This window comes from Nannobrachium achirus (assembly GCF_963921795.1).
Source record: "Nannobrachium achirus genome assembly, chromosome: 12".
NCBI classification, from domain to species: Eukaryota; Metazoa; Chordata; class Actinopteri; order Myctophiformes; family Myctophidae; genus Nannobrachium; species Nannobrachium achirus.
In genome coordinates this window covers 58,731,643-58,755,320 of record NC_137832.1, presented here as the reverse complement: position 1 = coordinate 58,755,320, position 23,678 = coordinate 58,731,643, and the positions used below count along the sequence as shown (strand labels likewise).

Here is a 23,678-nt window from a genome sequence, read left to right as displayed (position 1 = left end):
GTGCGTGCGTGCGTGCGTGCGTGCGTGCGTGCGTGCGTGCGTGCGTGCGTGCGTGCGTGCGTGCGTGCGTGCGTGCGTGCGTGCGTGCGTGCGTGCGTGCGTGCGTGCGTGCGTGCGTGCGTGCGTGCGTGCGTGCGTGCGTGCGTGCGTGCGTGCGTGCGTGCGTGCGTGCGTGCGTGCGTGCGTGCGTGCGTGCGTGCGTGCGTGCGTGCGTGCGTGCGTGCGTGCGTGCGCGCATGTACTAATGATGTGTTCTTTCAGACATGCCGGCAACGGGCCAGGTTCTGGATGTGTGTGCTACATGCCATGCCAATGCCACATGTGATAACAAGTCTGATGGCTCTGGGAAAGTGTGCAACTGCATGTATGGCTTTGTTGGAAATGGAAGAACTTACTGTCAAGGTATGGATTTACTAGCATGGACTTTTTAAATAATATATTTCTTTATGTGGTATAACATTTCCCATATGCTTTTGCATCAATGTCACCAGCACAAATTCCTGCTCATTTATGTTGCGTAGCAATTACAGTGATCATTATGGTTTCACTGTGATTGTGAACTGAAGGTGAATGGTGAATCAAAAGTATTCACAATTATTTATTACCCCAATCCTGTTCAAGAAATCACACTGCCAAGTAATATTTCAACATCTATGTACTAACTAAGGCAGGGGTCAACAGGGGGTCCTGCAGGACCCCTATAGGGGTCCTCAGAGATACTGCAGTGGGGCCTCCGAATAGAAATTAGAAAGTGAGAGAGTTTGTAGATCTGCTATTTTCTGCAAAGAGGTTTGACAAAGGTCAAGTTTACAAAGTATTGAGGATTTAAGTGGTTAAATGTCTGAAAACACATATAACATGAATCCAATAAGTAGCTACGTCTCTCTCTCTCATTGGATTCTCTTGTCCTAAGGTGTAAAAACTAAATAAAAATAAAATGGTTGTTCCTTCTCCCAGACAAAGATGAATGTCAGATAGGAGCCTCTAAGATCTGTGGGCCACACACCTCCTGTCACAACACGTACGGCAGCTACTACTGCAGGTGCCTGTCTGGATACACCCCCACCAACAACATGAACGTCTTCATCCCAAACGATGGAACTCACTGCCGGGGTGAGTAGAGCAGGGGTTCCCAAACTTGTTTGTCTCAGGGCACCCCATAAATATTTTTTTAATCCGAGGCACCCCTACATTATGATTTTCACTCCCAGCACCTTATATTTATAGCATATCGTCGTTGTCGGGTGGAAACCTTGTATGTCCAAAACCGTTCGTTTTGTATTTATCATCTATAAAATGTACTAAACTAGTGAAAACAGCAGATCTACAAGCACACAACGCCTCGCATCGCGAGGCGTTGAGTGCTTGTAGATCGGCTGTTTTCACTCGTTTTGTGCTACAGTCTTGTATGATGAAGCAATTATGTTGCGAGGAAAATGTTGAGATAATAGCCATTTTGGTTAGAACTGACTGAAAATAACTGAAAATACTTTTTGTTTAAAATGATACTAAATATTTTTTCAAGTGTCCAAATAAATTCCAAATATTATCAAATCATCTCGCGGCACCCCTGGACTAGTACAGATAGATTGGTTATTTTTTTTAGTTTTGTTTAGTTGGACAATAATAAGTATAGTAAGACTAAAGAAGTAAAGAATTGCAGTTATAAAATGTGATGATCAAACACATCTCAATGGAATATTAAAACCCCCAGCTAACATACCCCACATTTAAAGGACAACTTTGTTTTTGTTTTTTACAGCAAGGGTTCATTTTAGATTGTAATTACAGAAAAGAAAAGATGAATGTTAAAATTGTTTTCATTTACTGCTTTATACCGTTTTAGTGATTTTAATGATTTTCATTTCAGTGGGTGGGGGCATGCATACAAGTGGATAAATATGTATTTTTAGATGCAATAAGCCCATTCCCAAGATGCACTGCAATCTTTAATGGGCAGATGCGACTTATAGGGGCTATTAGTGTTACTGTAAATAGTAATAAAGAAATTGCCGGCTTATTGTGTCTAAAAAGACATATTTAGCCACTTGTACGCATGCCCCCACCCACTGAAATCAAAGTCCCTAAAATGATCTCTTTAAAATGTTTCACACTATAAAAACCTACAAAATATGCAAGATTTTAATAAAGCATTGTGAATCTAGTGTATGAGACGGTGTGAATCAAGGTAAGGTTTTTATTGAGATGCGTTAGTGCTAAGTGTACTGTTTGTACTTGGTGGTCCACTATACCCATGATCGTGCTGTCCTTTTGGTTGTGCAGATGTGGATGAGTGCAGGATGCCTTGGGTCTGTGGGGAGGGAGGACGGTGTACAAACCTTGATGGTGGGTTTGAGTGCCGCTGCCAGTTGGGGTTCCGGGTGGACCAGGGAACTGAGCCCTTCCATCCGCGAGACAAGGCCTCCTGCAAAGGTAAGGCAAGCTATGGTATTCTATATTGTATTATTATATTATAACTCATGGATTATGTAAACGTGTTTAAATGTCCAACTGGTGTCTTGTTCCTGGACAGTTTCAAAGTAGTGATATTCTTTGGTGTGGAAAAGGCTCAAACTGTACTGCACATTCAGATAGTTATCATTGCTATATTGTATTTGTTCAATAACATGAGTTTCCGTCTCTCCATCTCTTTAATAAACAGAAAATAGTTTGTTAATAATTTTCAGGTCCGTTGCCATTTTGCCAATTTCGTCCAATCAGGAGAGAGTACCCATTTATCACTTTCCATTTACAGTGTTCCAGATTCAATTTATTCTGTTTCTTTGTGTCAGTGCTTCCAATTTCACTTGTCTATCCTGTATCATGTATGAGTTCTCTCACCTTATTGGATATCGGATATACAGTAATTACCTGATAATGCATTTTCTGTTTACTAAAGAGCTGGAGAGACAGATCTTGTTACTGAACAAACAATCTGATAGCAATGATCGTTATAAGATTATAGAGCAATTTAACACTTACTTAAAGGAGCTATAGTCAACTTTTTCTTGAAAAACGGATGCTAAAATAAAAATAATGTTTCAAAAATATTATAAAAAAATAAGCTTCAGATATGTGTTTCTATTCAAAAATGACCACAAAAAGGGTAAAATAATGATAAAATAATCATTTTGGCCATTGTCAGACCGACACTTTGTTTACATTCTAGTCTATAGATAGACTAGAATGTAAACAAAGTGCCGGCCCTACAATGAAAAAGTTGACTATAGCTCCTTTAAATAAAATAAATCACTTAACGTGGCTATTTCACAGTATAACATTCCATATTTGGCTGATGAAACATTCTACTGGTGAAATGAGCTCAGTAACTGGAGAATAATGGAACCCACTGTCCACCACAGCCAGGGGACATGTCAACGAGTTCCGTTGCCCACATTTAAACTGCACTGTTTTCTACTCATTTGTGCTTTTCCATCAGTCATTGACTGTGGCCAGCCTCAACCAGTAGAGGAGGACACAGTGCTGCTGTCAGCCACAGGGACCACTTATGGCAGCGTAGCAACATTTGGTTGTGATGATGGATTTCGGTGGAGCAGAGGAGATAACTCCTCTGTGTGTGGAAGCAATGGATCATGGAAAGGCCCAACCTTAGTTTGTGAAGGTAACATAAAATACGGCAATTAATTGACTATATTCACATGCCAGCCATTTTTCTCTTACTTCATACTCGAGTCGAGGGGTGGGAAACCCCCACTCCCCCGAGCTTTCATCATATCATGTTACAGCACCACAATTCACACTTGAATATTTTTTAAGTTGAAAATGAAACTCTGAACCTTGGCTTTGTTAGTGCCATGTCACCCAATGAGTTGCAGGAATAATAAAACACCCAGCAAAGGCAGTCGTGAGCCTAATTTATACTTTGTTTTGCACGATGGTGACATTCACTTAAAATAGTTTATTTTTGGCGAGCAGCACTGCCATGCCACGTAAAAAGTACTTTATAGTCCATGTGACTGGCCAGAATTCAGGTGGCTGCAATTGACTGATTGATTGAATGAAGAATTTATTAGCAGTTTGCAATAGAAAAAAGTACAGTTTCATGACAGCACAAATCACTGGTACAGGGTCAACTAAAAGGAGATCCTAGAAAGCCTTACGGCTTATTTACACAGGAACCACACTTTATGTATCTCATATAGCATTGAAAGACAGACTGATAGAACATAGTACTTTATCTAGAATCAATCAACAATCAACATCAATTTCAAAAGCTGAAAGAGCGTAACATCATTTACAAAAGCAGAAAAGGCGGGGGGGGCATGGGGGCTTAGTCTATTTACTGTACAAGTCACCAGTAGCAGCCGCCTGAAGGTGACTTTTCATACCAATTTTGAAGGAGGCTAGGGATTTGCTCTCCTTTAAGGCTTGCGGAAGGGCGTTCCACATGTTGGTGGTATAGCAGGAGAACGAGTTAGAGTCTTGTTTAGTGTTAAATCTACGTTGAACATGATTAGTGGAGCTGCCTCTGGTGTGATCGTGAACATCCTTGACCTTTAGGAATAAGTTATGATACAACGTGATAAGAGTATGTTCTAGATAACATTTAAAAATAGTTATCAATCGAGGACATACTGTAGGCCTATGGCTGCTTTCAGTGCAAGGTGTGTTTGGGCATGTTGACTTGCAGCTGTATGTTGCACTTCCCTCAGCTGTACTCAGGGAGGTGCAAGGTGTGGGAAAGATGGGTGCAGCTCAGGGTGGTGCAGGAAGTGGGGAAGATGGGTGTAACTTGCACGTTGCATCAGGATGATGCAAGAGCGATGATGAAGCAAAGTACTCTCAGTTCAAAAGAAGGGAGAAGTGAAGTGATCAAAAAAAGGTTGACAACAATTGAGACGTTTCTGTTTGCTGAAGCAACTAGGAAGGGTGAGAGAAAATGAGAAAATAAATAATGACACAGGTCAAGTTTTTTGGCCTTTCTTGCACGATCCGGTGTTGCATTGGTCTCACTGCCTGACTCTTGCTCTAGTGCAAGAGGTTCAATGTTTTTCAGTATTGGATTTGATTTAAACCCTCAATACTTTGTAAACTTGACCTTTGGCTCAGTACTTGGTCTGCTATTTTCTTCCCCCTTGTAAGCCAAACCTCCTTGCCGAAAATAGCCGCTCACAACTAGTCGCACAAAGATTTGGCCGTCTTTCTGCGGCTTGAACAATCCACTGTATAAATAAATCCTTGAGAACTCAGAATCAGAGAAGTACCCTTAGCCAAGAGACAAATTGTTTGGACCCCGACCACCTCTGTGACAGCCAGGACAGTGCAAAAAGAGAAAGAGTTGTGCCAATTAGTGAATACTCTGGCCTGGTCCCATGGACTATCAATGCAAAGCTCTACTGGCAGAGCCAGAGGGAATGCAATAGATGACTTAGGTCAATTTGATTTAGTCTGCAGGAAATATGATACAAAAGCATACAATATCCACAAAAGGTAGGTGTTTCAAGAATTAAATCATTGTTTCCTCATCTTGACAATTGTCTATTGATTATTGTCTGCCTTATGCCATTTTCAAACTGTCACACAAATCCATTAATTAATTAATTCATTCGTTCATTCATTCATATGCTTTTACAAGTTATGGAGTTTTGACAGCGATTAAGTCCTGGAACTGACTCTGCACTCAAATTTCAACCAGAATGTTTAAATGTTGGTCTTCTTCTGCATATCACTGCTTTGGCCCCAGAGGTTGAATGTGGCCCACCTCCTGCAATCCCTCACTCAAAGAGTTTGTGGAACAAAACCTCAAAAATTGGCTCAGTGGTGGTTTATGAGTGTAACTCTGGATATCGCAATGTGGGTGGGACCAACATCTCCACCTGTGCTCCTACTGGACAGTGGGAGCAGGCATCTGTCCTCTGTGAAGGTATGCTCATTTTGCTTATTGAGGAATATTCACAGGATTGTGGTCAGTTCACTTTAAATTCACCCAGTTCAAAACGTCCAGTGACACTGCAATTAAGTCACATAATAATAGTTTCATTCTATATGTTTATGTAGCTGCTGCTCTTATCCTGAACAGTTTACAATGACGGCACAGACAAGTGAGTGCAGAAGCCGTGACCTTAACAATTAAGATCCCTGCTTCTGCAGTTTCTCTATCAAGATGTGGTAGTGGAAAAATGATTGAATATGCTGTTCTTTACCATTACTGGGCTTTATAGTCTTTACTCAATACTTAAATTACAGAATGGCTTTCTCAACTGAACTTAATTGTGATATTATAGGTTTACAGGCGTAAAAGAAGTGGGTGAAGTTATTTGCTGTGCAAGTTCCGCGATTGCAGTTCCAAGAAAGGAAAAAAGGAAAAAGAAAGATGATAACAGATCAGATTTCAACATGTCTGTGGTAAAACCAGCAGTGCGATGAGGCAGTGATGATAGCAGCAGATGTAATAACATATGTACAAAAGGTTGAAAAAAACATGGTTGAAGGACAAATTATTAAAGTGAGGCAATTAAAGGTAGCAGATTATAACAACAGTGACGGAGTGTACGGTCATACAGATTTAAAGGGATATTCCACTTTCAACAGGGAGCAGTGGAAGGGCCTCTCTCCACATACACACCCATTGTAACTTCAAACTCCATTTTAACCATGATAGATTCATTAAAAACACCCAGTAGATTCATTAAAAACACCCAGTGGTGACTCATACTACCCTCCTAATACGTGAGCAGGCCGTGTTTTTTCGATAACCTTTTTCATTTATTTGTAATAATTATTTGGGAAAATGGAAAAAAGCCTGGTAACATTTACATCAAATATCTAAATATTCAATCAAGCTAATAAAAAACTGTTCAGGGTATTCATAAAAGCCTGATTAGATGATAAAATTACCAAAAGTTTTTTTGAAAGTGAAATATCCCTTTAACTGAGTTTTTGATTTCTGAACAAAACCCTCTCCCTCTGTTCCTCCCATTTGGTTGAAGTAAATTGAATTGGTCTTGAAATGATCTTGCTGTGGTGCATATGGCACATTATTTCCTTGTAGAAGTTTTGTGTGGGAGTCCCCCTGTCATTGAATCTACTGAACAGGTGTGGAATGGCAGCTCAACCCCTGGAAGCACTGTGCTATATCACTGTGAAAAGGGCTTTTATAACAAAGGAGGAAATAACCTGTTAGCAGTATGTAATGAAAGTGGTTATTGGACACAGCCGACACTATCATGTCAAGGTAATTAAAACATCCATACAATTATCTGAAGGTTTGAAGGTATTTTAGGGATTTAATTTCAAGATTTTAAGAGTTGTTTCGGATTATATATTCTATATATATTTATGCTCTTGTGTCTTTCCCTGCCTCAGAGATATTGTGTGGGGATCCTCCTATACTGCCTCACACTGGGCAAGTATGGAATGGCAGCTGCACTCCAGGAGCCTCTGTGTCTTACTACTGTAAACTAGGATTTTATAATGAGGAGGGAAACGGTATCTCGCTGTGCTCAATAGATGGTTACTGGACAAAGCCAAACATCTCATGCAAAGGTAACACTTTATGCCGAAATGTAGAAAAAACACAAACGTTCTCGGCTCTTTCCAAAATACTGTGTATCATAATATTGTAATAATCATATGCCCTTCCATTTATTTAAAGGGCCACTTCACCTCTGGGACAACCTATCTTATTTTATTGTTGTTTGGGACACGATCAACACAATCCTGAGTTATTTTTTGTGTTCAATCTGTTTTTTGAGATATTTTAGTATTTCAGCATGTACTAGTGATGCATCTTGCATCATATGATGCAAAACGCATCACTGATGATGCAAAATGCATCACTAGTACATGCTGAAATACTAAAATATCTAGAAAAAAAACAGATTGAACACAAAAAATAACTCAGGATTGTGTTGATCGTGTCCCAAACAAGAATAAAATAAGATAGGGTTGTCCCAGAGGTGAAGTGGGCCTTTAACCGATGATCCTATGAGTGATTTGCAATGAGTTGATTTACAAACTAGATTGCTCAGGGATATGTTCACACAGGTTACATTGGAGCCCTTTCTGCTAAAGGACAGTCAATCTAACCACTAGACCAAGCTGTGGTTTTGATGTGAAGCCAAGATTAGCTGATCATTTTGGATATAGACAAATAATATTCAGTAAATAGTTTCTCTTAGGACCTGGGACAGGCATTGTACAGTTGTGTCAATCATCATCTAATTGACAAATTATGAGCACCATTGATTCACGTAGATTAGAGAACCACTTGAATATTAAATGTTACGTGATAACATACTTGACTTATGTGCATGAATGAGTTGATGCCAAAACATGGAAGATATTAATTTATTATGCTGAAATCATATCATTTCTCCATGGCTGTAGAAGTTGTCTGCGGCGGTGAGCCTCCTGCCATCTCTAACTCAGTTATGATGTGGGATGAAAACATCTCAGTGGGTTCTCAGGTGTTTTATCAGTGTATCTCTGGATATCGCAGCATTGGAGAAGGAAATGTGTCAATTTGCTCTGCCAGTGGAGAGTGGGATTTGGCCTCCATGCTCTGTGAAGGTGATAATGTTATTAAACCCAATATTTGTCCAGGAGGGTTAAGATAGTGACCTTCATGGATTTCTTCTTGAAACAGTCTAAAAGTAATTTGACAATCAAATGGAAGGAAATATAGTTGTAAAACAAAACTGTGATTTGAAGACGTTCCTGATTTCCAACCATTGTGGTTTGGAATACCCAATAGTGTAATAATGAGATTACGCCCAGTTACTTTCAGAACAAAGCTATAGAATATACTGGTGATTGATAGAATATACCATACATAACATATATAGAGGATGTTTGCCAGCTGATACTTTTAATTGTGTTACAGTTAGCCTTAATTATAACTTTTACTTCAATAGTAGTAGTTCCAATCATATACAATACGAATGACTTGTGTTGTGTGTGTTTTTTGTTTTAGAAATTACATGTGGCAAACCTGTATTCAAACCACATGCTAAAGTTCTATGGAACAACAAATCACACATTGATAGCGTGGTCTATTACCAATGTGATGAAGGGCATTACACCACAAGTGTCAAAAATTACTCTGTGTGTGGAAAAGATGGATTCTGGGAGGATATTGACCTGTGTTGCAAAGGTGAAAATTTTGGAATTACCATTAAATGGACAAACAATGGCTATATGGTATATGTCTGTCCATGTTAATAACCTATAGGCAAACTCATTTCTGCATGCAGAGATAAGCTGTGGCTCCTCCCCACTAACGCTTCCTCACACTAACCTGCTGTGGGACCATTCCAGTAGACCGGGGAGCGTGGCTTTATATGAGTGTATGGACGGATTTTACCATGAGAGTGGACATAATATTTCAACGTGTTCATTATCAGGAAAATGGGGTGAAGTGTCTATACAATGCAAAGGTATAGTAACCATATCTCAAACTGAACTTGATTGACTCTCATGCCTTATTGACAACTATGGTCCTTTAGCCTTTAGTTGGCAGGAAGCTCACACAAATACCACACATTTCATATCTCTAGAGTACATTAGAGTCTGGAGTGAACACTAACTTTATGTTGTCTTACACATGTTGAGACTGAGATTAAGATTTGTTGATTACTTTCACCAGACGAAGGCTTTATTTGTTGCATTGGAAGACACTGGGTACTAATTGAACACAATGGACCTGAATATGCATTCAAATTACATCGCTTACAGTTTAAGATATGGTTGTAGTGCATTATTGGGTGATTTGCTTGCATTCTCTTTTGTTCCACCGTGAACCACACTGTAGAGCAGTAGTAAAGCACTTGTATTTGCTTTCATCAAATCAATTAAATGAATGACTGAACGAATACATGAACCAATCAATCAATCAATCAATCAATCTATCTATCTATATCTAAATTAAACGATTCAGTCATAATGTGATTATTACAGTTTTTCCTTTCTCCAATGTTTTCCAAGCCAAGTGTGGTCCAGCACCGTTCCTTGCCAACTCAGAGGTGGTGTGTCACAACAGGAGTGTGGTGGTGCATCGGTGTGTTCATGGCTACCACAGCTGGAGGGGCAGTAACATCTCTGTGTGTGGAAGCTCTGGGAAGTGGCAGGAGGCCACTTTGAGATGTGTAGGTGAGTGGGGAAAATAGGAAATGAAGAAAAAGTGCTACCAACTGTATAGTCTTGCATAGCCACAATCTGAGATATTGCAAATTATTGGGTTTTGACTCCTCAACATAGCAGCAATATGAGAAAATAGCAATAAAATGATGTAATAAAAAGCAATACAATAACGTGACACAATGCTGTAACAGTTCTGTCACGAAATGATCGATCCAATGGGTGAGAGCATGTCCGTGCCCCACTGCAATGTCACTCTGCTTGCCTCTTCACAAAAATAATTGAAATTATAATATATCTTGCAGAAGTCAAGCCAGCAATCAATGACTTGATTGTTTTTGATGAGAAGTGTCTGAGGTGGAAAGCAGAGAAATATGACGAGGATACAGAAGATTATACAGTAAGTCAGGACTTTATTGGACAGAATGGACACACACAGCTCTGTGTGTGTGTGTGTGTGTGTGTGTGTGTGTGTGTGTGTGTGTGTGTGTGTGTGTGTGTGTGTGTGTGTGTGTGTGTGTGTGTGTGTGTGCGTGTGCGTGTGTGTGCGTGTGTGACGCAACAGCGCCACTTGGTCAGCAGCGGTATTGCAACTCCTGCTACGGAGGGACAGGGGGACATCGATAGGAACGGACAAAGTCACTCTGAGGAGCAGTTGACCACTGCTCAATATTTTGTATTTGAAGTGTTTCTGTATTTGACATGTGTTTGATCTGACTTGACTCTCCTAAGTGTCAAAGTATACTTCACTGTCTGGCACCATAACCTGACCCTTTTATGTCACAGGTGATATACGTGGGCTCCAGAGATTTTCAGAGCTCGTTTCTTGATAAGAGGAAGCGCTTTCTCAGCTCCAGAGCCGACCAGTTGGACCTCTGTCTTAATCTCCTGCCTGTCACAAACTATACCATCTCCATCACTGCACTCTCTGCAAAGTTCACAACTGTAGCCACAGCTAATACCAGCTTACAAGGTATAGTACAACATTCTACTTTTGTTTTGTTCTGAGTCATTTGCTTATTTTCTATTTAGCCTATGGATACATTATTGCTGCTGCTGACATGACCAAACATCCTCTTGGGCTGATTTATATCTTATCTAATTATTGATAGGTCCTTGACATGAAAAAGTTTGAGAACCACTGACATAGATAAATAAAAAAGAGAAAAAGTCTGCACAACAAATTTAGCTGTTCTCAGTATAGAGTTTTTACTTTGGTCGGCTCTGAAGAAGAGCCGTCAGGCTCGAAACGTTACCAAAGTAAAAACTCTATACTGGGAACAGCAAAATTGGTGTGCGGACTTTTTCTCTTTTTTATTGTTGATTAACTTTAGTCCAGCACCCTGCCTATATGGCTCTGGATGTGCATGGCCTTTGTTTCCAATCACTGACATATACTTACTTACTTCACTGCTTACATACTTTTTTCAAAGAAAACCTTTTAGAAGACACTTATAGAATCGGGTCAAATATACAAAGACTTACACACATTTTCACGATTTTTCTAAAATTGCCCATCTACATCGCACTGTGAGCTTGTATATCTGCAATTCTTTTATAGTTAAAGCATTAAATAATGGTTAAAGTGGTTCAAATCTAAAGTGACACAGATTTGCATTCAGGTCTAAATGGGTTTAAGACATTTGTAAAAGATTTTGTTTGAGAGTAGGAAGATAAACTACACGTAAACACATCTTTTGAATTGTTTTGGTTTGATTCCTTTCATTCCAGCACCCAGAGCACCAGTTATATCATATGAAGAATTTGAAACTCCATCACCTGTGTTAAGGCTGTACAGATCCCCCAGCACACTGGACCCAATCAGGTAACCCTAACAAGTTTATGACTTGATTTTCCTGAGGCGACCTTACACAATACAATTCTTTTTATTGTGACCGTCAGGTCATTTCCCATATTCCCTCCTGATTGGCTACGACTGCCTTCTAAAGTTTGTGTATGACGTGACGGTCGCTTATCTCCCGATTAGGGAGTCTTACTGGTGTTATTAGATTTGTTTTTGAGCAAGTACCCATTATTATACTATAGGACTATAGGATAGCTAATAGGCTTCTAAACAGATAGATTATCCTATCCTGTAGGTTAGTTTCACCATTTTATCCATGTATTTATTTATAATATAGCCTTACTACTACTAAATAGAAGTAGTCTACTGTGACAATATTGCAACAGAATGACAAGAGAATCACAAAACCTCCATAACCCTCACTTTTAAACAATTTGTTATTGTACAATTATTGTACTCAATAATTATTATTTTATACATTTTAGTACCCCTGTAATTAAAAATAATTACATCATAAATGGTGTGCAGTAATCTAAAGTTTTACCAATAGCTATTTGCCATTATTATTAGTTATTTCTAACTGGGGGATCCAGAGTGTCCAGCATGGAGATTAGGGATGGGACGATATGAAACTTTCATATCACGATTATTGTGACGAAAGAAAATCGCAATTTACGATATTATTTAATCCATTATCCTGGGGCGGAACATTTGCCAAAAAATAGCAGATCTACGCTGCGACGCGTTGTGAGCTTGTAACTCAAGCTTGTAACTCAAATATTTGCTTCCGGGTGGTCCCTGGAACAACATATTTTGAGATGGGGGGGTCTGTGGCCAAATACATGTCATTTTGGGGGTCCTTGACATGAATACGTTTGAGAACCACTGATTTAGAAGAAGGATTTAAAAGACGTGCACAAATGTTCACGATTTTATCTGCTATTTTTAGTTAAAGCATAAAATAATGGTTAAAGTGGTTAAAATCTAAAGTGACACAGATTTGCGTTCAGGCCTAAATGGATTGTTGACTTATACGATATAGGAGCCATCAAACAAAAACTAAGTTGCAGGCACTGCCTGATGGACCGTACCAGGAAGTTCAACCAAACTGACGTACAAGAAAGAGGCTACCAAATATGAAAAAAGCACATACAAATGAAATATGGTACAAAAACATATCTATCAGTCTCCTTTCCATGTAAAGGGGCAGCAGCGCCGGCTCTACTCCGAGTCTTTCGCGGATGACTGAGCTTCTTACCTTATCCCTGCCGCTACCCCATGCCAACCACTCTCCTGAGACTACTCCGTTTTGGCATTGTATCCATGATTTAGATTTGTGAATCTAAGAAATGTTTTCTCTCAGTTTGTACCAGGTGTTTGTGCTGTCAATCGAGGGGACTTTGGTTTTTGACTGTAGCGCCCCTGGGACCCCAGATTTCTCCAACAAAAGGAAGTACCAAGCACAGTATGTCGCTGCCCAGTTCCACGTCAGAGATGTTGGAAAAGAAATGAACTTCACTGTGGGAGATGGTCTCTACTATGATGGCTTCTACAATGCTCCACTGGAGCATGGCAAGGACTATTACATCATCTTAAGAGCTGTCAGTCAATGGAAAATGGTTGGTCCAATAGTTGTTTTGTAAAAAGTTATTGATTTAACTGTAAAAACCTTTTTTAGAATAAAAATGCCATCCCAGTCACCAAATAACTTATACAATAACTAAAGGTAAAGATAAAAACAAACAAAACAGATTATATTAAACGTTTAAGATGGTGGCATTAAATTACACATATGTTTACCTTCTCTCTCTCCTAGGCTTTTAAAGGTTCTTGTGTTCTTTGGGCTAAAGTAAGAGGTAAGCCTATTTGGGAAGTTATCTTCCAAAATATAAGTAAACCTTTCTGTTCTATGAAAATATTCAGAAGATATGATATATCAATTAGGTCAACACTAACAAGTTTTTCTTTGAATTACATGATGAATTTTGTTTTCAAAATCTATAAATATATTGTACAAAAACATGAAGCTATTTCTGCATACTCCTGAAATACAATCAGTGGAAAACACCTTTTTTAATTAAAGCTATTAACTCAACTAAAAAAGATTCAATTTTAGCCTAAGCAAGACTCCACTTAAGTCCACTAGAGTGGAGTAGAGTATATGCGGTGTCAAATAAAATAGCATTGACATAAAAGTGGTTTGCAAAGAAAAAGAACAGATCTTGTAGCCAACAATGCACTGCAAGTTCTTGTCAGCAAGCGATGCAGCCGTGCCGTGCGAGTTGTGCGACAGTATGAGAAATTAGCCTCATGTATTTTTGGTTGTTGTTCCAGGTACATCTTATGTAATGAAGGTGTCATCTCTGTCAGCTGCTGGAATAATAGGACTGATTGCCTTGGTGATTTTTGGTGGATATATCTACATCTGGTAAGTCTGTCTGACATCATGATGTACTGTATGTCTGTTGACCGACCTTAGTAAACTGCAGTAAAAAGGTTATATTGATAAAACGGTTTTGCACATGGTTTGTTACATTATTGACCTGTAAATAGTATTTATACCACCACCCTCCAGCTGTACAGTATGCACAGGGATACACACAAGTTAAACATATAGGGCCTTATTTTCGTCCATGCTAAACCCTAAACTTCTTTGCCTTTTTTTTTTACTATTTTGAAAAACATTTTTAAATACTTCAAATAGCTGATCTACATCAACACATTGCGAGCTTGTATATCAGCTATTTGAACTATTTTAAAATGTTTTTCAAAATAGTAAAAAAAAAAAGAGGCAAAGACGTTTAGGGCATTGATGAAAATAGGGCCCCTAATATATAATGTTAGTTCATCTCCTGGTGATCTTGTACCTTGTCTTCCAGGTTTTTTAAGAAGGCATGATGCCGCCTACATTTCCTCATACATACTGAAAACCACCCCATTCGGCACTCCGAGAGGAACATACAGTATGGTTGCCAGCCAGCACGGTCCTTCCTTGGCCTTGGACTCACATGAAACTTCTTTTCCTCTCTTTTTTTTTGTTGAGCAGTGCTCCTGGAAGGAGCTATAGCCTAGCGCAGCTAGACTCTATCTGCCATTGCTAACACAAGGCAGTGTGATTTATGTGAGGCTAGGAAGGAGCCAACATCCGGCTTTGTCCGGGCCCGAAAAACATCTCAGAGTGTGTTCGTATGCCCAGGGTCCCATTGGCCAAGCTTCGCAGAAAGCACTGTGATTGGCCTGCGGGACGCTTAATGAAACTAGAACTGCACTCTGTCGAGGTGCCAACTTGCATCTTACTTGTGCGCCAGCCATGAGGTGCACTCACCACTGCACTGGTATCACCAGGAATGCTGGTCCCTCATTGGCTGTTAATGATGACGTTGCCAGAAATGCTGGTCATACCGACATACATACATGCTTACATACATACATACACAGCCGAACTCAGTACTTGCACGCTCTGTTGGCGCAAGTAATTAAGGGGAGACATGGCAGGTGAAAACATGTAAAAAATCAAAATGTAAAAAAATAAGATTTTTTACTATTTTGCTTCCTAAACATGCCTTCTTTCAAACAAATGCAAAATTAACGTTCAAAATACACATATAGATGTTCATTTCATACGTGAAAGTGCCGAGTTAACAGCATTTGTTTTCATACATATTTTACAAAATATAGATATGTATAGACAATAAAAAATAAATAAAAGATGAATCAAAGAAACATTGCCCCCTCACGTATTAGGAGGACAGTATGAGTCACCAGAACCGAGGACAGGTGTTTTTGATGAATCTAACATGATTAAAATGGAGTTTGAAGTTACAATTGGTTTCTATAGGATGGGGGTGTGTCCAATCTTTAAAGGCCGTTTCCCAAAATGTGTTTTTCCTCATACTTAGGTACATAAATCTCCACTTCAGTTGCACCCACATACACCAAACCTTCCAGTTGTATTCTTATCTATATCCTGAAGATATTTACAGAGGGGTTTGTTGATATATCATTCATAGCCTGATTTACATCACATTTTATCACTAAAAACATGGCGAAAATGTGTTTTTTATGACTGTTGACACTATTTTATGATTTATGGAGTGATAAAAAGAGATATCTAAAATCCCCTGTTTTGTTTCTAATATGTCAAGAAAGGGAAACAATAGTTTTGAACCTGGCATTATCCAATCTTCAGATTTATGTACCTGAAAAGTATGCAAATTGGGCATTATTAGCGCATATAGTGCCTCATTTGCATATCTAAACATATAATTTCAGAAAACTTGTAATTCAAAAATTCTTAGTCTTGATGTAAGTAATCAACTGGAAAAGTTTCATTGTTGTAGCTATTAGTTATTTTTTTTACCCTATTCACCTGTAGTGTCTCGCCTTAACTCATAAATATCATTATCACTGCCCACTTCACACTCTGTTTTTTTTTTGTTTTTTTTTCACTCTTAGTTGTTCTTCTCCATGTTGGGTTTGGCAACAAAAGTGCTCTCAGGACTCTTTCCGGAGCCCTCATTCAATGCCACTTTGACTATGCATGCACCTCTTTGTTTGAGGGCAGAGCCCCTTTGACTATCTTGAAAACCAAGTCCATATTTAATTGATTAACCCTGTCCTCGACCTTGAGCCCCAGGCCGAGAAGTAGTCGAATCAGTTTGTTTTGGGAGTTCTGAAGCTTTAGTAACATTGTACATAGTGTTTCATATGTGATGATATTGTATTTTGTTGTCTATGCTATGTTGATTAATTGATTACATAGAATACATGGGACAACAATGGAAACAACTCTCCAGGATGTTTTTGTGTTATCCTTTTAGCGCAAATGTCTGACTGTACCACGTTTACATTTCTGACTAATAAAGTATTCAATCAATCAATCTATCAATCTTGCCTTGTTATCTGGGGTCACATTGAAGGACAACCTTCAACATCTGGTTGATGTTGGCATTCTAGACACATGCCCAAGCCTGGCAAGCCACCTCACCCTCCTCTTTTCATCTGCTCTATGATGCATATGGACTTGGTGAGCACTAGGCAGGGAGGTCTTAGTTGGAGTTGGAGATCTTATGGAGACACAATATTCCACTGATTATAAGTTAAGTTAACCAAGCTGGAAGCTGGACAGTTCCCCCATGTCGCTCTTTTGGGGTGTTTTCCGACCAGTAAAGAACCGGTTCGGGTTCTTTCTCCCGCCTATGGGATGAACCAGAGGTTCTTTCTCCATGCCTATGGGATGAACTAGAGGTGAGCTTTTCCACCGAGAACCGAGTTGGTTCCGAACCATAAAAGTTGGTTCAGGTTAAGAATCCCCTCAAAGCATATTTGGGGACCCACCAAAATAATCATATTTGAACCTATGGGGACCTCCCAAAAATAATCATATTTGAACTGGGGACCCCCTAACCTGACAAGCACTTGGAATTGCAGGAGTTGAGGGCTCGAGCCATTACATGTAGGCCTAGTTTGACTCTGTTCCACAGATAAATATTGTGAAAATAGCCGATTGCAAGCTCACTATTTATTTTCTTTTTTTTTCTTTCTCATATTATTTGACAATTTGTCCAACATTTGCTAAATTGGCAAAAGAAAAAAAGCCCCCCCCCAAAAAAATAAATAAAATAAAATAAAAATGTGTGGACCCCACCAGGGGTTTTGTATCAGAACATATATAGGCCTATATAATTATATTGTAAGATATTATTGTTATCTTATTATGAAAAGAAAAAAACTAAAAAGAAGAAAGAAAGAAGAAGGCAAATATTTTGAGGAGAAAAAAAAACGTTGACTGTCCCTTTAAATGGGAACTTTCGCTTCCGGAGCATTTATTCCTCAACCACTTCTGATTCCAGTATCGTGGAAATATTCTGCTTTGGCTTTAAACAGCTAAATTAGTTGCGGAAATATAGGCATAACTTGCAATCACATCTAGCCTAAACAAGTGAAAATATATTACGATAATTGTGATAATAATCGTCGTAGATATGCACGCATTCATATAATAACCGTTAAGACTGTTATCTACTCGAGGCGGCTCATATAGCATCCTTATGGATTATTATGACTTTGGTCTTCTTCATCACAAAGGCCAGGAAAGTGAAAGACTTTAATCTAAAACCATGTTCTAAAACCGTGTTTATATGGTTATTATAACTGCATAGCTGAACGAATGGCAGCGGCTCCATCTAATTCTTATGTAAGTAATTATTTATTATTGAAGTAAATCTCCTGTCTCCACTAATTACTAGACTATGGGCCATTGGGCCACATCATCCTACTGTATCGTGCACGCCACCATTGTTAACTTTTCATTTGTGAAAATAATTTAATTTATGAACATAAAACACATAGGCTATATTCTTCTTTTTGTATACTGATTATTAAAACGATTTGACACTACTTTTACTCAAGTACATTTTTAATTCCTGACATTCACTTGCAACGGAGTATTTCTACATTACATTATTGATACTTTTACCTAAGCACATTTGTTTTCCTTTTGTCTATGTGGTTGGGCTGTTTGAGCAAATTCTAAGAAAGAGAAAAGAAAAAAAGTGAGTACTTTATCCACCACTGGTTGCCAGTCCTACCAGCAGTCCAATGAGATATCACACTTGCGGTATTTGTGCTAGGGGTGGGCAATAGGGTGATACATATGGTTGAGACAATACAATGTCTCCACGATATGACTTTTCATAGATATCGTAGGCCTATAAATTGTGATACAATGTGGGAGCCTTATAACAAATCCTGTTGAATTGTTAATACAGAGATTCATTGCATGTTGGTCTAAATCAGTATCTCAAACTGTATTAATATCAAGGTCTCCCCTTAACTCTGACAGTATACAAATGAAACCAAATGTAAACTGTCAGAGTTACATACTTGTAAAGGTCAATTTAGACCTCCCAAAAGGAACCCAGAGAGTCCCTGGACCCCACTTTGAGGACCAGTGGTCTAAATGGTCTGTTACTCCTTTTTCTTTTAGTTTTTGTTACAATGTAGGTGGTTGTACTGTTAAGTAATTTGAAAAATAACCATAAAAACCAACATGAAAAAGAATTGTGATAAGATTGTGTATCGTGGTACAGCTTGGAAGAATATCGTGATATTGTATTTTTCCATATCGACCACCCCTAATTTGTGCCGAACAGGTGTGCACCGCTGAGCACCCCGTCGTCATGGACCAGAAGAACCAGGTGATTCTCCAATTCCGCTTCCCCACGTTCGGCGACTCCATGCTGCAGAAGATGAACCTCCTCCGCCTCCAGCGGCGCTTCTGCGACGTCACGGTGCACGTCAACGAGCTGGAGGTCCCCGGCCACAAGGTGGTCTTTGCGGCGGGCTCGTCCTTCCTGCGGGACCAGTTCATCCTGCAGCGGGACTCCGGGGAGGTGTGTGGTGGCAGCAATGTATAGATTGCCAGATATAGTATGTATTGTGTATTTGCCTTTCGGCCAGCAAGCTTTCATGGTACATGTGCTATTTCTACTCAACTACAGCTGTCAAGCTAACAGCTGACATGACTCCTCCATGCTTACGCTCTCTCTCAGCAAATCTGTACTGTTAAGCCTCTATCAGAGTCCAGGGTGAAGAGCTATTCACTTCACCGCGTTGTAGTTTCCTAGCTATCACCTAGGCTTTGTTACAGTATGTATTTTTAGGTGATAGCTATAAAACTACACCGCGGTGAAGTGAATAGCTCTTCACCCTGGACTCTGATAGAGGCTTATGTGATACTATACAACATGGTCATAACAACTTAACCAGTCAGCCTTATTGCGACTGTAGGTCGCAGATTAGTATGTGAACGGTCACAGCTTGTCCGTATGGTGTATCTCTATCTCTATGGTGTCTATAACGCCTGACACTGGTTCCATGGGTTTGTCGCTGTGACATCATGCTCTGATGTCACTGTGATGTCAGGGGAACCACTCTAACAGAATGGGTTTGACGCTCTGACATCACACTCTGGCTTCACTTTGATGTCACACTAACAGAATCCCTTTTATAACCATATATGGAGTTCTCTGATGTCATCAATATTAAGCCCATATCTAACAGGACTTCATATGGGAATGCCCATATATGGAGGCCACATCGGCCACATACGACAATAACATAATCCATATACTGTATGGCCAAGACAGATGGCCAAGACAGCCCATATCTGTGTGGCTGGTTCTACAGACAGGGATCTCCATGTATGGGCATAAAAGGGTATGATGTCAGATGTCATAGACATCATAGGACTTTCACATAACGAATAACTGAGTAAGCATGTTTGGGCTCTCACAGCATAATCTCCATATACAGTACATGGATCTCCATATATGGGAACCAGGGGTCTCCATATATGAGTAACTGGTCCGATATAAATCACTGGCCAGATGTCAAGAATTGGCACAACCTCGCCGAGGTTGCATGTCCCCCTAAGGCGTCTTTCTTGCTAGTTATATAGCCTACTGTATGGTACTTATATTCTATCTCCATTTAGGGAGAGCATCATTTTTTTATATTTGTTTTGGGGCTTTTTATGCCTTTATTCGATAGGACAGTAGACTGACAGAAACGGGGAGAGAGATGGGGAATGACATGTGGCAAAGGTCATCCGGATCCGGAATCGAACCGGCGACGCCAGCAGGCATCATAGCCTAGTATGTGGTATGCGCCTTGACCACCAGGCCAGCGGGCACCCCTAGGGAGAGCATCTATGTGTATAAAAGGTGGCCCATATGACACTTCAGGAGGTCTTCTGGCCCAAGCTCTGGCCGGCTCTGTTGCTGTAACGCTGTTTCTCTTGTGCTGAATCTTCTTCAATAAATGGTCAACTTCACCCAGACCAGATATTCATATTTGACTTTTTTTCTTTTTGCAAATGAACAATAACGTATTCTTTTACAGGTGCAGATCTCCATGATCCAGGAGGCGGAGGTGGGGAGGCGGCTGCTGCTGTCCTGCTACACGGGCCAGCTGGAGTTCCCTGAGCTGGAGCTGGTGCACTACCTGACGGTGGCCAGCTTCCTCCAGATGGGCCACATCGTGGAGCAGTGCACCCAGGCCCTCAGCAAGTTCATTAAGCCCCAGCCCCCGCCGCCGCGCCCGCTGCTGGAGGAGGTGGAGGAGGCCGACGACAGGGGGAGGACGGGGGAGGAGAGCCAGAGGATGAGGAGGAAGGAGGAGGTAGGGGTGAGTAGGGATAACTTCATATCACGATTATTGTGACCAAAGAAATCGCGATGTACGATATTATCGCGATAATCAAAATATCCCCAAATACCCCCATTTGCCCAAAAATAGCAGCTCGGCTATTTTTTGGCAAAGACATTTGGTAGAGAGTGTATCAAGTATGTATATTATAAGTAAGATATGATATGCCTTTTCAGAGATATCGTATATGTTGTGATACAATGAGGGAGACTTATAAAAAATCCTGTTCAATTGTTAATACAGAGATGCATTTTGGTCTAAATCAGTATGTCTCAAACTTTAAAATGTCACAGTCTCTCCTTAAGTCTGATAGTATACAAATGAAGGACCACTGGTCTAAATGGTCTGTTACTCCTTTTTCCTTTAGTTTTTGTTACCTTGTAGGTGGTTGTTGTACTGTTAAGTAACATGAAAAATAACATGAAAACCAACAAGAAAAAGAATTGTGATAGGCGTGGGTATCGTGATACTGCTTGTAAAGATATTGTGATATTGTATTTTTCCATATCGCCCACCCCTAGGAGGAGGAGGGCTTTTCCTCTCGGCTCTGCCAGCAAGAGCAGGAGTGTTCTCAGACACAGACCGGCCATCAGGATGAGAAGGAACGGCTGGTGGAGCAGGTGGAGGATGACTGTGACAATGATGATGATGACGATGACGTGATTATACAGCCCAAAACACCTCCCCCAACTCAGAGCAGACGCATCCGCCGGGATGCGGTGGACAGTGGCATCACCATAGTTAAGGTAGAATCTGTGAACGATATATCGGAAAACTCAATTTCTGGTCATTTCCCTAGCAGCTCCCCGGCCGCTCTACATTCCCCCGAACCCCAGCACTCGCTGATCAATTCCACCGTGGAGACTCGTGCCGGTGACATGACGGTGCAACCCATGTCGGCGTTCCCGCTCAGCCCTCCTCCCGTGTCCCCTCCTGCAGGGAAACACGTCACGCAGGGTGGCAGTCACCAGCGGGGCTACGACAAACCCCTGCAGTGGTACCACCAGTGTCCCAAGTGTGCTCGCGTTTTCAGACAGCTAGAGAACTATGCCAACCATCTGAAGATGCACAAGCTGTTCATGTGCCTCTTGTGTGGCAAGACCTTCACGCAGAAGGGCAACTTGCACCGCCACATGCGTGTCCACGCGGGCATCAAGCCTTTCCAGTGTAAGATCTGTGGAAAGACATTCACCCAGAAGTGCTCCTTGCTGGACCATCTGAACCTGCACAGCGGCGATAAGCCCCACCGCTGTAACTACTGTGACATGGTGTTTGCTCATAAGCCTGTCCTCCGCAAGCATCTCAAACAGATCCATGGAAAAAACAGCTTTGACAATGCCAATGAACGCAGCCTGCATGACGGGGGGCTCGAATTTGAGTTTGGCCATGTGAAACCTTGTGAAGTTTCTCTTATGGACTAGCCACTGCTGCAATAGGCTAAAATATTATCACATGGGCATAAAACTTAGCAAAGAGTTTCAGGGGAACATTGTAAACTATTCAATTCACAACAAGATAAACGGTTGCTTTATTGGACTTTTAGCATTGATACATTCAATGCCACATCTTTATGGGGAGGACCAGGAGAATCCCATGAAACGCTGCAAAACACCAGATTTAAGCTTATGGGAGATGGCAGCATATAGCCGTGTACATACAGTATATACTTACAAACACTTGTATGAACTTGAAATTGGTAATGGAAACGTGGTTCCCACCTCACGCAAGTGTGGTTCCCACCTTATGCATTCCACTGGCTACTTTTCATTCCGTTTTGGTCCACAGCGGCCTTGTTTTTACGAAATCAAGAAATGACTGATTGTAACCTTTGTATCCACTGCACGTGTAAATTGGCAGCTTGGGAGGTGATTCATCAATTACACAATGTCAACACATTAATCCCAAGCTAATTGTATGTATTTTGAGGGAAAAGGGCAGTCCTAATAACTTTCATTGTAGCATTCATTATTGTGGATCAGTTTCTGTGAAATGATCTTGTATAGACTGTTTTAGCTGCAATATTCAATGCCTTTGTTATACTTGAAATTTGTCACTGAAACACAATAGTTGCTGTTAGTTTATTGCAAGATTGATTACCCTGCTCTTTGTCATGTGAAGCATTAGAGTAAGTCAAATGAAAAATCATGCATAATTATGTATATTGTGTATAGTCCACTGTAAGCCTTTCTAGGGATATTTATGTGAATGTGAATCAAATGGATGTTTAAACTGAAAAGCTTGAAAGAGGATGTATTCATGTAACCTGAAGTTTTTTAACAAACTCAATATACACGGTTAACAGCTGCTTAAAATGTGAAGATTGTGAAAAAAGAGAAAGGAAAACCGCTGTACAATGCCAAATAGTAACACTAATTTATTGACATGCTTAAATACACCCCCTTTACAGCGTTCGTTGTGATTAGGATTTCTGGTGGAAGAACAGCTATGTACACCAATGCATTTTGAGTGTTTCCTCAGGTAGAAGCAGTGCTGAGCAAGAAATTGTTATTTATGTAGCTTTTCTCTTAACCTCATTCATTATTACACGGTTCAACAAAACAAAGAT

The 23,678-nt window shown here is 40.2% G+C and overlaps 2 protein-coding genes across 3 annotated transcripts; both read left to right on the top strand.

The window, feature by feature from the left end:
- Window positions 1-263: 263 nt before the first annotated feature.
- susd1 (sushi domain containing 1) lies at window positions 264-14,905 on the top strand (the record flags this gene model as incomplete). Its single annotated transcript, XM_080739170.1, has 12 exons — window positions 264-402; window positions 958-1,113; window positions 2,284-2,433; window positions 3,440-3,622; window positions 9,946-10,110; window positions 10,404-10,498; window positions 10,885-11,071; window positions 11,830-11,923; window positions 13,266-13,521; window positions 13,719-13,758; window positions 14,237-14,330; window positions 14,782-14,905. 12 exons carry the CDS (start codon window positions 264-266, stop codon window positions 14,798-14,800), a joined length of 1,578 nt encoding a protein of 525 aa, XP_080595296.1. The 3' UTR covers window positions 14,801-14,905.
- Window positions 14,906-17,966: 3,061 nt separating this feature from the next.
- On the top strand, window positions 17,967-22,555 carry zbtb26 (zinc finger and BTB domain containing 26). Of its 2 annotated transcripts, none has more exons than XM_080738325.1 (4): window positions 17,967-18,098; window positions 19,057-19,296; window positions 20,807-21,091; window positions 21,634-22,555. In XM_080738325.1, exons 1-4 carry the CDS (start codon window positions 18,072-18,074, stop codon window positions 22,531-22,533), a joined length of 1,452 nt encoding a protein of 483 aa, XP_080594451.1. In that variant the 5' UTR covers window positions 17,967-18,071; the 3' UTR covers window positions 22,534-22,555. The 2 variants fall into 2 exon arrangements, with proteins under 2 accessions (XP_080594451.1, XP_080594452.1); XM_080738326.1 differs by lacking the exon at window positions 17,967-18,098 and adding an exon at window positions 18,417-18,456.
- Window positions 22,556-23,678: the final 1,123 nt, after the last annotated feature.